Source organism: Musca vetustissima, unplaced genomic scaffold (genome assembly GCF_032173495.1).
Source record: "Musca vetustissima isolate MV318-11 ecotype Yass unplaced genomic scaffold, APGP_CSIRO_Mvet_v1 utg21938, whole genome shotgun sequence".
NCBI lineage: Eukaryota > Metazoa > Arthropoda > Insecta > Diptera > Muscidae > Musca > Musca vetustissima.
The window spans coordinates 71303-88725 of NW_026876984.1; the positions used below are offsets into that span (position 1 = coordinate 71303).

At 34.7% G+C, this 17423-nt stretch overlaps 1 protein-coding gene across 1 annotated transcript in view; it reads right to left on the bottom strand.

Annotated features, from left to right (window-relative positions):
• Positions 1-2366: 2366 nt before the first annotated feature.
• The window catches only part of LOC133321514 (putative protein kinase C delta type homolog), a 90920-nt gene continuing 75863 nt past the window's right edge, over positions 2367-17423 (bottom strand). Inside the window, exons 9-13 of the mRNA XM_061530598.1 lie at positions 8249-8403; positions 8030-8177; positions 6377-6556; positions 2600-2740; positions 2367-2516 (exon numbers count right to left, since the gene is read on the bottom strand). Coding sequence (XP_061386582.1) covers positions 2367-2516; positions 2600-2740; positions 6377-6556; positions 8030-8177; positions 8249-8403 — 774 coding nt within the window. The remainder of the gene's footprint in view (positions 2517-2599; positions 2741-6376; positions 6557-8029; positions 8178-8248; positions 8404-17423) is intronic.

The window sequence follows — 17423 nt, forward strand, 5'->3', positions numbered from 1 at the left end:
AAGAGTAATTCTAATTTAAAATTTCAAGATTCCAGTTCGATCGGTTCACACAAAATTCATATTGTAACAAATTCCTACACCAATCCTACACTCCAACCGTAAAATTATTTTCAAATTTCGTTGTGTAAATCGGCCTAGCTATGGATCTTTTCACGAAGCTTAGCAACATCATTCTAGACTTAATTCAGTACCCTATACCAAAATTAGTGCAGATCGAAAGATATATAGGGACTTTGGTGCACTAATTCCATAAAATCGGACGAAAATATATATGGGAGCTATATCTAAATCTGAAACAATTTTCACGAAACTTAGCACACGTCATTCTAGCCTTAATTCAGTAGGCTATGACAAATTTCGTGCAAATCGAATGATTTTCAGAGATTTTGGTGCACAAATTACCTAAAATCGGATGAAAATATATATGGGAGCTATATCTAAATCTGAACCGATTCTCACGAAACTTTGCACACATTATTATAGACGCAATTCAGTACGCTATGTCAAATTTCGTGCAAATCGAAACATATATAGGTACTTTGGTGCACCATTTACCTTAAATCGGACGAAAATATATATGGGAGCTATATCTAACTTTGAACCGATTTTCACGAAACTTAACACACATCATTCTAGATTTAATTAATTACGCTGTGCCAAGTTTCGTGCAGATCGAAAGATATTTAGGGACTTTGGCGCACCATTTACCTTAAATCGGACGAAAATATATATGGGAGCTATATCTAAATCTGGACCGATTTCCAGGAAACTTGACACACATCATTCTAGGCATAATGCATTACGCTATGCCAAATTTCGTGCAAATCGAGCGATATATAGGGACATTGGTACACCATTTACATTAAATCGGACGAAAAGACATATGGGAGCTATATCTAAATCTGGACCGATTTCAATAGGGTTCGTCCTTGGGCCAAATAATTGACCTATGCCAAATTGTGATTCTATGCATATTCTAAAAAGGAACCATGTGTCTATGTCGTTTCCTTTTGCCTGTTACAAACAAATGCACAAAGACATAATACCCTGTACCACAGTGTGGTGAAGGGTATAACAACCGCACCACGCAAAAATCATTACCAGCATTAAATAAAAACGCAAAATATAATATTTTATATATTTTTATTTTCGCTATTATTTATATACGTTTATTCGATTCAATAAATTGTATGTATATATACGATTGCTTATATTTATTACTTCTTTATTTTCAGTACACTTGTTCACAGATTGACAGTATAATTTGAATATTTTTTTTTACAAAAACTATATAAACGAATATTTTTTTGTAAAACATTTCATTTGTAATGCCATCAATATATGAAAACTGTTTGAAAACAAAACTTAGATTTAAACTAGATAAGGAATTTAAGTTACATTTTAGTTGTTATTGTTCTTTGTGTTAACTTACAATATAAATAAATTAAAAATTTAACTTAATAATATATATCTAGATGCTAAATATATAAATAAAACAAAGACAAGCGGAAGAGAGAAATAAAAAAGTAAAATAATAGATTTGGATTTTTAATTTTTTTGTTGTTGGTTGTTTTTTTTTATAGTATAATGTTAATAAATAAAAGAAGACAATTTGTTTTTATTAAATACTGGTTTTTTATACAAATATTAAAATATTTATAACGATTTTTAGGGATAGCGGGGAAAAGTTTTTCACACACACAAAAAAAAATTAAATTGTGGATAATATACACAAAAATATATTTGGAATAGGGGTTTCCAATTAAAAACAAACTATGTAAAATGTTTCGGGCCAATGTCAAGGCAGACAAAAATCGTTCAGTAAATTTTCTCAGAGTTATGGATAATCATACATCATATTAGAAGATTTTCCACACTTCATTATATATAGTAATTTTCGCACAATTATCCAGATTTGTGATAATTTTTGAAAACGTATTCTACAACATTTTCCTACCTTGTGACAAAATCATTGACCAAAACAAAATTTTACAAAAACAAAAAATATACATTATTTAAAAAAATGTATTTGAAACACTTGGGGGTTCCACTATAAATTATGGGTATTGATTTTTTTTTCTTTATGCAGAAAGGAGAGGTAGCGGATTATAATTATTATTGTTTTTTTTTTCATATAAATCCGTATAAAAAACAAAATCACAAATTTTCAAAACAATTTGGCATAACTGATAATTAATTTATCAGTGACCAACAAAATAACCGATTGTTTATCACATTTAACAAACAATAGCGGGGAGGGGCGGAGTAGTTTTCGATTTTTTAAATAAAATCATTTATTGTGTTTAAATAGTTAAGGTGAGCGGGATCTACCAAACTCGAATATGTTTTTTTTTCTGTTTGCATTTTTAATCCAACGTAATATGAGGATTTGTATATGTAAAACCTAGGAACTGTTTCTGATCCATGGATTGTAGTATATCCTTATCGATAGGCGTCAAACGTACACGTTCTCTTGTGAATACACGATCGAAATATTGTGTATCGAGAGGGTGTTTCTGCAATGGTAATGAAAATAGACAATAAATATAAAATTAGCATTCTTTTTGATTCTAATTCATTTTTAAATAAAATCACTTACCACTTGCGGTCTAAATGGTGGCTCTATTAGTCGTTTCTCCAATAGATTCCAGTCGATGGGTCTGAAGAATATGTGCTCAACAACATCTCCAGCTGGACTGTATTGATTGCCAATACGTTTTGTGTGATCTTTTTCTAAAAGCTGCAATTAAATAAAAGTATAGATTAATTAAAAACTAAAAATTAAAGTATATTTAAATGCTATTAAAAATATACCCTATGATATGGCCATTTGTGGTAATATTAGTTTGGGGAAAAATAAATCCATTAACTTTTGGGCAGATGGCTGGATTTCTCGAAAAGTATCGATCAAACAATTTCAAATTTATACTCGTTGGAAGGGTAACATTTCGCAGTAAATAAATTATTTTATTGTTTTTATTCTTCACCACACTGTGGTACAGGGTATTATGTCTTTGTGCATATGTTTGTAACGGGCAAAAATAATCGATATAGACACATTGTTCCTTTTGAGAATATGCATAGAACCACTTTCTGAGTCGATTTATGCATGTCCGCCTGTCCATGTTAAATTGTAAACAAAGTACATGTCGCATTTATGATCCGATTTGGATGAAATTTGGCACAACACATTTGTTTGGACCAAGGACGAACCCTATTGAATTTGGGACAAATCAGTTCCGATTTAGATATAGCTCCCATATATATCTTTCGATTTGCACGTAATTTGGCACAGCGCAATGAATTAGGTCTAGAATGATGTGTGCAAAGTTTCGTGAAAATCGGCTCAGATTTAAATATAGCTCCCATATATATTTTCGTCCGATTTAATGGTCCACCAAAGTCCCTATATATCTTTCGATTTCGATTTCGATAGGGACTTTTTCCCTATATATCTTTCGATTTGCACCTAATTTGGCACAGCGCAATGAATTAGGTCTAGAATGATGTGTGCAAAGTTTCGTGAAAATCGGCTCAGATTTAAATATAGCTCCCATATATATTTTCGTCCGATTTAATGGTCCACCAAAGTCCCTATATATCTTTCGATTTGCACGAAATTTGGCACAGCATAATAAACTAGGTATAGAATGATGTGTGATAAGTTTTCTGGAAATCGGTTCAGATTTAGATATGGATCCCATATATATTTTCGTCCGATTTAATGTAACTGGTGCACCAAAGTCCCTACATATCTTTCGATTTGCACGAAATTTGGCATGGTTCGGTTCAGATTTAGATATAGCTGCTATCTCTGACCAAATAAAAAATTAGTATCGGTTGCAGAATGAAATGTCTATGGATTCAATTTCATTCCTTTAAAAATGCGACGTCTGTTAGGATTCATCTGTTGAATATACCCAAAGTGGTGAAGAGTATCATATAGTCGGCCCCTTCCGACTTTACTACTTTCCTTACTGGTTTTTGCTTTTAACATTCCGTTGTGAGTTACCGGGTGTCTACAATGGAAGTGAACAAACAGAAAATTCGGTACATTTTACAGTTTTTCTTTGACAAAGGCGAAAATGCAAGCCAAGCTGCTAAAATTGTGAATGGTGGTTAGGTTCCGATACTGTAACAGCCAATTATGTGCAATTTTGGTTTCCGTTCAGGAATTTTTGATGTTAAAGATGGACCTCGCACAAGTAGGCCTGTCGTCGAAAATGTCGATAAAATCGAAGAAATGATCGAAGTTGACCGGAAAGGGCTAGAATTGGCCAACACGAGAGGTGTCGTGTTCCACCAGGACAAATCTATGACACACACATATAAAGTGACCCGCTAGAAACTTCAGGAGCTTGGTTGGCACCTGCGATTATCATATTTTTCTTGCATTGCAAACTGTGTTTAATGATTATGAAGATACCTTTAAAATGTCATCAAACATTCCGTTTGTAACCCATGATTTCCGATCCTTTAAAGTATATATTTTCTTGATCAGCGTAAAATTCTATGACGTCTGTCCGACCGTTGTAATCACTCTAGCCTCTAAAACGAATTTAGTTAGATCACCAAAATGTTGTCTTTATGCAACTCTATGATGGGCTATATCGGTCCACGTTTAGGCATAGCTCCCATATAAGGGTACCTCACAATTTTCGGTATTTTGGGGTTCTTGAGCGCGTTTTCAACCGAATTCGATTCGAAAATAATCACATCCGACCCTATAATGTATATTTATTCTTAATCAGCCTAAAATTCTGTGACGATCTAAGCATGTCCCTATTTTGGGGGTTCTTGAGCGAGTTTTTCAGCCGAATTCGCTGAAATTTGGTACATTGGGTTCTTATTGGGTACCAAATTTCTCCACTAAAAGTTATACATATAGGTCCACTATTCCCGTAGCCGTGTACTCGAAATTGTAAGTTTATACCCTACAAAGTATGCATTTCGATGATGTTGCCATTTATTCTCAGGTTCAAGAATGAACTATATGGGCTCGCATTTAGGCCTAACCTCCACATTATGATACCTACCGATTTTCGATATTTTTGATATTTAACGTGAATGAATGTAAGGTTCGAAATTAAGCTCAATTAGGCATAACACCTCAGACAATGATAATGTTCGTTAATTTCTACACGATGTAATTAATATTGATCCCGCTTTAGGTATAGTTTCCAGGGACGTACACATGCAGTAAGGAAAGTCGTATAGTCGGACGGGGCCGACTATTTGAGACCCTTCACCACTTTGAGTATATTAAACAGATGCATTCTAACAGACGTCGCATTTTCGAAAGACCTTTGGCATGAAACATGGATGAACTAAAATATGTGATCGATATCTAAATGTGAACCGACTTAGATCAATCCATAAACATGTCATTCTGTAACCTATACTAAACTGTTAATTTGGATAGAAAGAGAACGAGGAAAAATTATATAAACCGATTTAAAGTTTTGAGCATATCGGCCATATTTTGGGTCCGTGGTGCATCATTTGTTTAAAATCGGAGAAAAATATATGTAGGAGCTATATCCAAATCTGGTGCACCATTTATTTAAAATCGGGCAAAATTATATATGGGAGCTATATTTAAATCTGAAATGATTGCAACGAAACTTGTCAAACATTAGGTTATACTAATTTCAGTACGTTCTGTGCCTATCGGTCATATTTTGGGTCCTTGGTGCATCACTTACTTAAAATCGTAGAAAAAAATATATAGGATCTATATTCTAATCTGAATCAATTTTCACGAAATTTAACACATCAATTCGGAGCGTTATGGTCTTATAATAACAGGCTTTTTTGCCTGCTATTAAAGAATACGACTAGGAGAATATGTGTCTTCAACAAGACGGAGAGGTTATGGCTTTATTGCAAGAGACATTTCCCAGCCGCGAAATGTTTCGTCGTTGCGATATCAACTAGTCACCAAGACTCGAAATAATGTGTTTATGCGGAAAAACCTTCAGCTTCAACATTCATCGACTAAAATACCGCCCGATATGTCTCAAAATTTGGTTCAAAATTACCGCAAGAGAATTAATGATAGAATGGAGGTCATTTAAATGTTGTAGAACATAATGTCAATGTTTATATTTTACAATAAATAATATTTACAGTGAATTCTCAATAATGTGATCATCCAAAACAGTGAAATCTGGATATTATGAACCAATTAATTTGTTCACATTTTCGATTCGACCAGCTTATTTATCGCTAATTCCTTGATTTATTTATTACTTTGATGCAAGTTTGAGTGTTGACATTATCGAGAGTTCACTGTATCATGAAAAATTATTTAAATTACGAAATGGCTAACCATGTATTAGGCTTAGGTTTCAATAATTAAGATTTAGTAACTTACCCCTTTCAGTATGCTTGTAGCTTCCGCTGATATATAAACTGGGAACCATGGAATTTCATTGCATATTGACCAAAATAGTTCATCTTCATCACAACCGCTGAATGGTGATTGTCCAATTAACATTTCATATAATAAAACGCCAAAGGACCACCAATCGACATTTTGATTATAACTTTCGCCCTGAAATACACAAAATTTAAAGAAGGTCAATAACTAATGCAAATCAGAGGCGTAGCCATAACATTAGCTTGGGAGTTGGCTGCTTTACCATTTACAAACAAAACCAGTAAGGAAAGTAGTAAAGTCGGACGGGGCCGACTATATGATACCCTTCACCACTATGAGTATATTAAACATAAAATATGTGATATTTATCTAAATGTGAATCGACTTAGATCTATCCATAAACTTGTCATTCGTTTGTTACAATGGGACAAAAGTAAGTAAATCGACATCAAACAAATATAAATAGGTAATCCGTTGGGCTATGTCTATACATCTAGAAAACGCAACTACGTAATTCTATACTTAATTTTGTACGTTGTGCAAAATTTGATGTCAATCTGACTAACATGAGGAGTTTGATGCCCAATTAACTTGAAATCGGGCGAAAATATATATATGGAAGCTCTATCCAAATATTAAGCGATTTCAAACTTGTCACAGGTTAAGTTATACTAATTTCAGAACGGTTTATTCCTATTGGTTCCTTGGTGCATCAATTACTTAAAATCAATCTATAATAAAAGAGAGCTGTATCTAAATCTGGACCGATTTTCACGAAACAAGGCAGATATCACTCTAGGCTCAATTCAGTACGTTATGCCAAATTTCGTGCAAATCGAATGATATTTAGCGACTTTGGTGCACCATTTACATGAAATCGGACGAAACTATATATGGGAGCTATATATAAATCAGGACCGATTTTCATGAAACTTGGCAGACATCATTCCAGACCTAAATGATTAGGCTGTACCAAATTTCGTGCAAAATAGAAAATATATAGGGACTTTGAGGCACCATTTACATGAAATCGGACGAAACAATATATTTGGGAGCTATATCTAAATCAGGGCCGATTTTCATGAAACTTGGCAGACATCATTCTAGGTTCAATTAAGTACGTTATGCCAAATTTCGTGCAAATCGAAGGATATATAGGGACTTTGGTGCACCATTTACACGAAATCGGACGAAACTATATATGGGAGCTATATCTAAATCTGGACCTGTTTACTCGAAACTGGGCAGACATCATTCTAGGCCCAGTTCAGTACGTTACGCCAAATTTCGTGCAAATCGAAAGATATATAGGGACTTTGGGGCACCATTTACATGAAATCGGACGAAACTATATATGGTAGCTATATCTAAATCTGGACCGATTTTCTCGAAAACAAATTTCGTGCAAATCAGAAGATATATAAGGACTTATATAGGGATGGACGGACATGCATAAATCGACTTAGAAAGTGATTCTATACATATTCTCAAAAGGAACCATGTGTCTATCTCGTTTCCTTTTGCCTTTTACAAACATATGCACAAAGACATAATACCCTGTACCACAGTGTGGTGATGGGTATAAATATATGTATATATTTATGGGTAATTACATTTCCACTCCATTGGTTCTTGTTTATAACCTACCTTAATTATTTCAGGCGCCATATAATCCGGTGTACCACAGAAACTATCAGCTGTTTTATCCAAATAGATTTGTAATTTACACATACCAAAATCGGCAATTCGTACATGTCCTTCGTAATCCAGCAAAACATTATCCAATTTGAGATCTCTGTTCAGATAAAGGGGAGAAAGAGAGAGAATTATAAGACTACAAATACATTTTATTTATTTTGAAATTACCTGTATATAATGCCCTTTTTATGCAAAAATTTCAGACCCGATATAATTTCAGCACCATAAAAACGTGCACGTTCCTCTGTGAAACGTCCACTTTCCTGTATGTGAAACATTAGATCACCACCATTCAAGTATTCCATTACAAAGAATAGATGGCTCTGAAAAAAGTGAAAAACAAAACCGTTAAACAGACAATAATTGAAGAAGTATGACACCATATCTTCATAAAATTGTCAATAGTCAAAGATATATTAAATTCCATACCATCCTACGAAGAGTACTATAATTATAAATTATTTTTTTATTTGAAAAAAAAAATTGCTCTAGAAACATTGTCACCCATTATTTGCTTGAAGATTCTCGATACAGCGTATTCAACGCCAAATATATAAGTTAATGATTCGCCACAAATTATGTCCACCATTATCCCAATATATCATCATGAATCATTCATTACTAATTTTCTGCTTACTAGATACGATATTTTTAAACAAATTCTTAAATGTTTTCCCAATCTCTGCCCATGCATGAATGTCATGACATTTGTGTTATTGATTTGTACTCTACTCTATTTTAGTATTTCGTTTCCCGTACAGTAAAAATAAAAAAAGAAATTATTGTACTTTGGTCTTTCCAAGGATCCATCTTGATAGATAGATGTACCTGTGCACTTGACTTAATTTTCACCTACAATGTCATAAACAATTAAAATGTTCTGTCGTTCTGTTTTTTGTCGTTGTGCCACTATGGCATTTAATGCGTAAGAAAATATATGTGTCAATGCGAATACGCTTCGATTGTCTTCGAAATGTGAATGAAAATTTCTGTAAGCGAAAAAAAAAACAAAACGAATACGAGAAAGTGAGACGCTATTGACGGCATCTTTGGTGCGTGAACATGTTTACGATAGGATGAAGAGGAAGTCGAAGAAAATGAATGAAAATCTGTTTTCGTAATTGTCAATTAATTGCATCTGCTCACTCTATGCAATCTCTTTTAAAGAGACAATTAAAATTATATTATACTATTTTCTATTAGTCAGTAACATTTTTAGGAACACAATTATTTGAAATGGGTATTAGTTTTGTGAAAAACGATAAGAAAAACCATTCACCCATTAGATAGAATGCAATTCGATGAAGACCGCTTTCTGCAAGCTGTTCTTTGTAGTTTGTCAGCGCTTCCCAGGACAAGTTAAATAATACGGTTCAGAGATAATGTTTTTGTATTAAACCATATTTAACCAGTGAGCGGAGCAGTATAGTCGGACGGGGCCGACCATACGATACCCTACACAACTATCACGTTAATCTAGCTTTCTGCGGATTTTTATTTCGACCCTCGGCAATATTTCTTGATATTTGCAGCCTCTTGTCCGATTAGAGTTCAACAGCACCTCTTGCTTACAATGACATATTTTCCGAATATTACTAATATTCAGTACAGCCGCCCCTCTAATTACTTGTCCAGATTCCCTTCACCGTGGGTGGTGTTGTGATGTTCGGTTTATAATTGTGGCCTATAGATCGTCTCGAAAAAAAAAACAATCAAAAAAGTTTTCGGTCCACTTCATCCCGAATTGGTATCTGATCATCACCGAAAATTATAAGCGTTGTCCTTGACCATAACTAAAACCTCATGCAAAATTTCAAAGCCATCAGTCGTCTAGTGTGGTGATGGGTTACTAAATAATATCTGAATGCATAAGCACCTGTAAATATTTACGTGTAACTCCCACATCCGTGTACATACCACAGTAAAATTGGTATCAATTTAAAGGTCAACCGCTCCTCTTGGAAATACTATCAACTTCTCGACTCTATGTCCTCCAGGAGATAATATATACGCCATAGAATACAAATTTTGTAATTTTTCACACAAAAGTCAGGGTCCATTTGACCCGCTAAATATTGACCGATCTTTATCAAAACAGGTATGCTTATTCTTTGGCCCAATCCCCTTCTCCATGTAAAAATTCGAGATGTTTGGGCCATAATTGCGGCCTCTGGAGCGACCAGAAAAACCGACAAAAATTAAATATTTGGTCCATTTCATCCCCTAAATATTATCCGATATTTACCAAAAACAATAGGGGTCTTCATTAGGCCGAACCCATCCTACATGCAAAATTTCGTGAAGATTGGTCCATAACTGTGGCCTGTATCGTGTTTACAAAATATAATGGACAGACGGACGGACGGACACACATGTCTAGATCGACTCAGCTAGTCGAGATATGACGATTGGTATACTTAAAGGTGGGTCTAGGACCAATATTTCGCGGCGTTACAAACTCTTGGGGCTGCACAAAGCTATAATACCCTGACAACATAGTTGTGTAGGGTATAATAATGTAGAAGCATATGTGAATCAAAACGATTACAATTGCTTTAATTTGAACTTTTTGAATGTAATCTTCAACTTTTCAGAGGAACTGCACATAGTATGGAGGGTATATTAAGATTGTTTTTCAAGTTTATAACTCATCGCAATAATTATTTCCGACCCTTTAAGGTATATATATTCTTGATCACCGTACATGTGTGTCTGTCTGTCTCTTGTTATCACTCCAGCCTATTTTGGTGGTTTTCAGCCGATTTCCGACCTAATTCGGTGTACTAAAACATATAAACATCGAACTACTTTTTTGGGTAGTCCCCATATAATGGTCAATATTTTGGGGACGTTTTTCAACCGAAATGGTTTCTAATTTGGTATTTGAAATTCCCATATGCTATAAATAATTATCAATATTGGTGAAATTTTTGGGGTATACCCAAAATACGCAGATCTTGAAGATTTTGAATAAGTGTTTAACAGAATAGGCTATATTTTGGTATAATAGGTTCTAATTGGATACCAAATCTTCCTGCCAAAATTATGAATATTGGAGCAATTTTTTGAATTGCCCACAAATAAAGACACCCCCAAAAATGTGGATAATTTTGAAGTCTTTATACCCTTCACCACACTGTGGTACAGGTATTATGTCTTTGTGCATATGTTTGTAACAGGCAAAAATAATCGAGATAGACCCATGGTTCCTTTTGAGAATATGCATAGAATCACTTTCTGAGCCGATTTATGCCGTCCGTCCGTCTGTCCATGTTAAATTGTAAACAAAGTACAGGTCGCATTTATGATCCGAGTTAGACGAAATTTGGCACAGCTCATTTGTTTGGCCCAAGGACGAACCCTATTGAAATTGGGAAAAATCGGTTGAGATTTAGATATAGCTCCCATCAGGGACGTACGCCTGGCTTCAGAAAAAATACAACTCTATTCAAAATTTTGTCGATCTATTTCAATTCGTGTATAGCCTAGAGTGATTACAACAGACATACAGATGGACATGATTAAACCGTCATAGAATTTTACGCTGATCATGAACATATAAATTTATAGGGTCGATGAGTTATAAACATGTACAAATGTACCCCGTTATTGATCGTAGCGGTTAAGTCGGTTCACATATAGATACAGATCACATATTTAATTTAGTCCAATTTCATGTGAATGGTCCTTAAAAAAAAAAAAAAAAAAAAAAAAAAAAATCCGAGGTTTGTTAGGTGAAGGGTATCATATAGTCATCCGACTTTACTACTTTGCTTATTGGACTTATTCCAGTTTATACAATATCTATGTAGGTCCAGAATAACGTGTTAAAATTTGGAACCGATTTGATTAATAGTTTTTGAGTAATGTCACATAAAAACACTCATTAAAGAATAATGTTAGAAGAAGCCTTCTTTGAATTTGATTGTCCTAAACGACTAGGAATTCTGTTTTGAAGTTATCCCCCTCATCCCCTTACGAAAGGTGTAATTTCCTACGACTTTTGTTCGGAAGCTTTAAAAGGCTGGGTAGTGGCACAGGAAATGCTCTAACGTTTTTTCCGCTGTCATCTCCACATGCTCTACACCAGTTGTTTCCCTCGCATCCAATCTTCTGTAAGTGGGACGGCAGGCTGTTATGTCTTATGAAAATACCGATCAAAGTACTTATATCGGTATCCGTACGAGACGGAAATTTATTTATAGTTTTTATACATTTTAAAACAGTTTTGGATATAACTGTTTTAGAGGTTATTGTTTTTATAGCTTGTTTGCTATCCAGGACAGAGTTTTCACTACACAAGAGTTTGCACAAAGCCAGTTCAGACACTCCGTTATATAATAGTTTGAACCTCCGCCTATAGGATCGTATTGTGATCTGGTAGACGAAGTGAAATTTCGGTTTTCGTTTCCCAGTTAGTAAATCGTTTGTATCGTGATAAATGCTGATAAATGCAACGTAATGCATGAACGGGGTGATTACCTATGACTCCAATAGACAATTTACAGGAGGGGATGAATATCCTATCTTTAACACATCACCACCACCCTGGCATGTAAGGAAGGAGCTTTATGATCTCGAGGGAGAGGTCTAGATGTAAAAAAAATAACCTTAAGATCAAGCAATTCGAAAACTCAAGGTGGATATAATCCTCGGAAAACACCCGCAGCGGCTGCCATTACAAGCCCTTTTGAAACTGGCGTTAGAAACAGAACAAGATTAAGCATAAAATACACATCAATAAGAGATACAACAACAGTCACTGCAATGTGTGAATCATAATGGTCGCCTCTAGAGCGGTCAGAAAAAATTACAAAAAAAAAAAATGTTTTGTCCTACTATAGGTGTCGTCTTTGCCCAGTACCCAATCTAAATGCAAAATTTCATGGCGATTGCGGCTTGCAATGGATAAACAAAAAAACATATATGTATATAGACATATTCAGCTAGTCGTGATATACGGATTGCTATACTACCAACATTTCGTCACGTTACAAAATTTTTCAAAACTCATAATACCCATACATAATATATAAAAAATTAGTTATTTAAAATCATTGGCTTAGCCCCTAAATCTTTCATTAGTTATATTTGGTGAAAGAGGGTCCAATCAGGTGCCTCATATATGTAAACATTGAATTAGAATTTTAACACAATTTCCGGTACGATATTATTAGAATTACATACATTATGGAAAAGATTTTAAAAAAGATGTGCGCCCTTAATTCTCCTACTCCTCACAAGCATGTAATGTCAATGTATATACAAAACCTAAAAAACAATTTAATTTCCTATCGAAGCACCTGCAATTAACCTAAATCATTAAAATACCATTAATTAATCACGCGTTATTTGGCTTTGGTTCCTCTCTGCTAATTTGTGGAAATACGCAGTTCAATTAAATTTAATTGGGATACTGAACCGGCTATGCCAAGAAGAGGAACCAACATGCGGATATCATCACGATGTATAAAAGTGTATAAAATACAGGGTCGTCGTGACTTATTAATAGCGTTTTTGTTGTTGTTGCGTTTTTTATTTTCATTTGCATGTAGCAAACACTAAAGGTTTTCACAATATACCGCCCCCATAGAGAGGCGTGCGCTATTCTATTTTTTGTTCTTCTTGTTCGGTTGCCTGTGACTTGTGATCTTTTGATAAGTACGCATAAAAATAACCAAAAAAAGTACAACAATTTTAATATAACAACAAAAAAACTAAAATAAAATACGAAATTTTATGTAAAAGATACAAGCGAACAAATCACTGATATTATCACTGTCTGTCCGACGTTTGCCTGACTGTCCGCACACACACATTTTTTTGTTTGCATCTAAATTTAAGTATGTTTAACTAAACATAATGATGAGATTTTAGCATAGCTGCTGGGTTACGCCATCACATTATGCTGTGCAAATCCCCCCATGGTGAAGACGACGATGGTGGCGGGGTATGACAAAACAAACATTTCGTTTTTGTTTGTAGGTGGAAATCGACATTTTTTGTACACAAATCATATGGCATAGCATGGTATGGCACGGACGATACGTGAGCGAGTAAATCAAGAATTTACTTGAAACATAAGCGTCTTTAATGGGTGCGTATGTGTGTGTGTGTGTGCTTTGGTGTCTAGGTATGCAGCCTATTCCCATTACGAATCTAGTTCAATTTGTTTGAAATGTACCCTGATCCATAAAATGGTCATTGGCACTTGAATGGCGGTAGCGCATTTTAGCCGCATCGCCCCCAGGTATGAGGGCGATTGGTTGTTATGAATTGGGGTCTACATCGCTGAAGAACAAATGAATGAGTCTTCATTTGTCGGCAGCGACAGTGTTTCTTGTGTGCAAACAAAAAATAGCTTCAATGATGGCCATTTTATTATAAAATTAGATTATTTTACCTTTATTTTTGGGGTCTTTCTGTTTTATGTGTTTTATTTGCTATATATACAAGATACAGACGCGTGTCTAACGTTCACGAATTATATGGAAAGGAACGGTATTAAAACAATTTTTTTTTATAATGTTTAATATATTTACATACGTATTTATGTTTTTTAATTAAGTAATTCAAAACAGAAACATGCCTCTCATTGATTTTATTGCTTACCAAACTATTAGTCCAGTTATAAATTCGCAGGTGATTTAGTCATGTATGATAAGAATTTTATATATGTATTAGGTTGGGGAAAAATAAATCCAATATTTGTTCGGCAGATGGCTGTACTGATAGATTTCACGTAAAATATCTATCAAACCATTTCAGATTTATGCTCGTTGGAAGGGTGAAATTTCGCTGTTTTTTGTTTGGTGCATTCAGTTGTGAAGTTACAGGGTGTTCAAAATGGAAGTGAACAAAGAGAAAAATCGTTACATTTTACAGTAACAACTAATTATGTGCAATTTTGGTTTCGTAGATTCCGTTCAGGAATTTTTGATGTTAAAGATGCGTTTCGCACAGGTAGGCCGGTTGTCGATAAAATCGGAGAAATGATCGAGAAATGCCTTTAAAATTGTAACAAAGTCCTATAAACATATAATGCATATAGTGCATATAAAAATAATGGGTTTCTTTCTCCCCAACCTAATGTTATTATTATTATTATTACTAAATGTTTGGATTATATCGATGGAATCGAAAACACTTCATTTAGGCGTTTGTATGTTTGTATGCACGATGTCTACTGCATTAGTATTCTGATTTAAATTTGTCATTTAGTTTGCAACACCCTGAAAAATTCACCAGATAAAGTATATATATTTCGGATCCGAATAAAATTCTATGTCGATATATGCATGTCCGTCTGTCTGTCCGCCTGTTGAAATCCCGATATGGATCGCAATTTGTCATTTAGTTTGCAACACCATGAAAAATTCACCACAGAAAGTATATATATTCTGGATCCGAATAAAATTCTATGTCTATATATGCATGTCCGTCTGTCTGTCCGCCTGTTGAAATCACGATATGGATCGCAATATTAAAAAAAACACTGAAATTTTGAACAGTCATTGCTAGTTCTCCTAGGATGTTTGGTATTGCAAATAAGATATAAAGGGTGAGATGAAAAAACTGCAACCACCTTCAGACTGCTGTAATTTCTAAGCCACTCGTCCGACTGCTGTTAACATTATTCCAGTTAAAGCTCATTATATTGTTTACAAGCGCACAAAAGCATTTTGGAGAGAATTTTCAAGAAAAAAAGTTATTTGTGATGGAATTCAAGCGTGATAGTGTGATTTCTTCATATTTGGCTGGAAAACCACAAGTGGCTTCGATTGGCCACCAAAACTCAAGCGCCGGCCATGGTCATGGTGTGTACCGCCATAGCAGCCGATGGTCGCTCTCCGCTCATATTTATCGACCTTGGCATCACAATAAATGCCGAATATCATGGCGAAAATATTCTGGGGGTGCATCAAAGCCTTGAGCACGCAAACATTTTGGCCGGAGACCTTGGACATTCCAATAGGACTCAGCACCATCGCACTCAGCACGCGCCACCCAAGAATGCTTACAAAATGAGGTTCCTCGCTTCATTTCCAGCGCACAATAGCCACCAAAAGCTCCGGATATTGTGTCTGGAGTATTTTTAAAAGCAAGTTTGGCAGTAAAAAATAGCAAAGTGTCGATCACCTCAAGCAAGCGCTTCGCCGGGAATTTGCCGGAAAATACCGCAGACCAACATTCGGGCAGCGTATAACGGTTTCATTGGCGTTTGCATTCGTGCTAAAGGTGACCAATTTGATCAAATCTAACTTATTCTAAAATTTGATGCTATTTCCGACATTTTTGGTTTCATACAATAAAAATAAAAAAAATAACTGTAAGGAAAGCAGTAAAGTCGGACGGGGCCGACTATATGGTACCCTTCACCATTATGGGTATATTAAACAGGACTATTAACATGAAATTTGATGAACTAAAATATGGGATATTTATCTAAATGTGAATCGACTTAGATTAATCCATAAACATGTTATTCGTTTGCTACAATGGCACAAAAGTATGTAAATCGACTTCAAAGAAATATCAATAGGACATCCGTTGGCATATGTCTGTATATCTAGAAAATGCAACTACGTTATTCTATGCTCAATTTTTCTATGCTCAATTTCCTTGTTCAAAATTTCATGTCAATGTGACAAACATGAGGAGTTTGATGCACCATTTACTTAAACTCGGACGAAAATATATATGGAAGCTATATCCAAATATGAACTGATTTCAACGAAACTTGTCACAGGTTAGGTTATACTAATTTCAGTACGTTTTGTTCCTATCAACCATTGGCGCGTCAATTATATAATCAATCGATAATATAAGGGAGCTATATCTAAATCTCAACAGATTTTAACGAATCTTGACACACATCATTCTGGACTAAATTCAGTACGCTATGCAATATAAAAACTTTGGTACATTATTTACATTAAATAGGACAAAAATATATATCACACACATCACTCTAGGCTCACTTCAGTACGTCATGCCAAATTTCGTGCAAATCTTTATATATAGGGACTTTGGTGCACCATTTACATTAAATCGGAGGAAAATATCTAAACCTGAACCGATTTTCACGAAACATGGCAGACATCGAAATATATAGGGTATTTGGTGCACCATTTACATAAAATCGGACGAAACTATATATGAGAGCTATATCTAAATCAGAACCGATTTTCACAAAATTTGGCAGACGTCAGTCTAGGCTCAATTTAGTATGCCATGACACATTTCGTGCAAATCGAACGACCTGTACTTTGTTTACAATTTAACACCAACAGACGGACAGACGGACATGCATAAATCGATTTAAAAAGTGATTCTATGCATA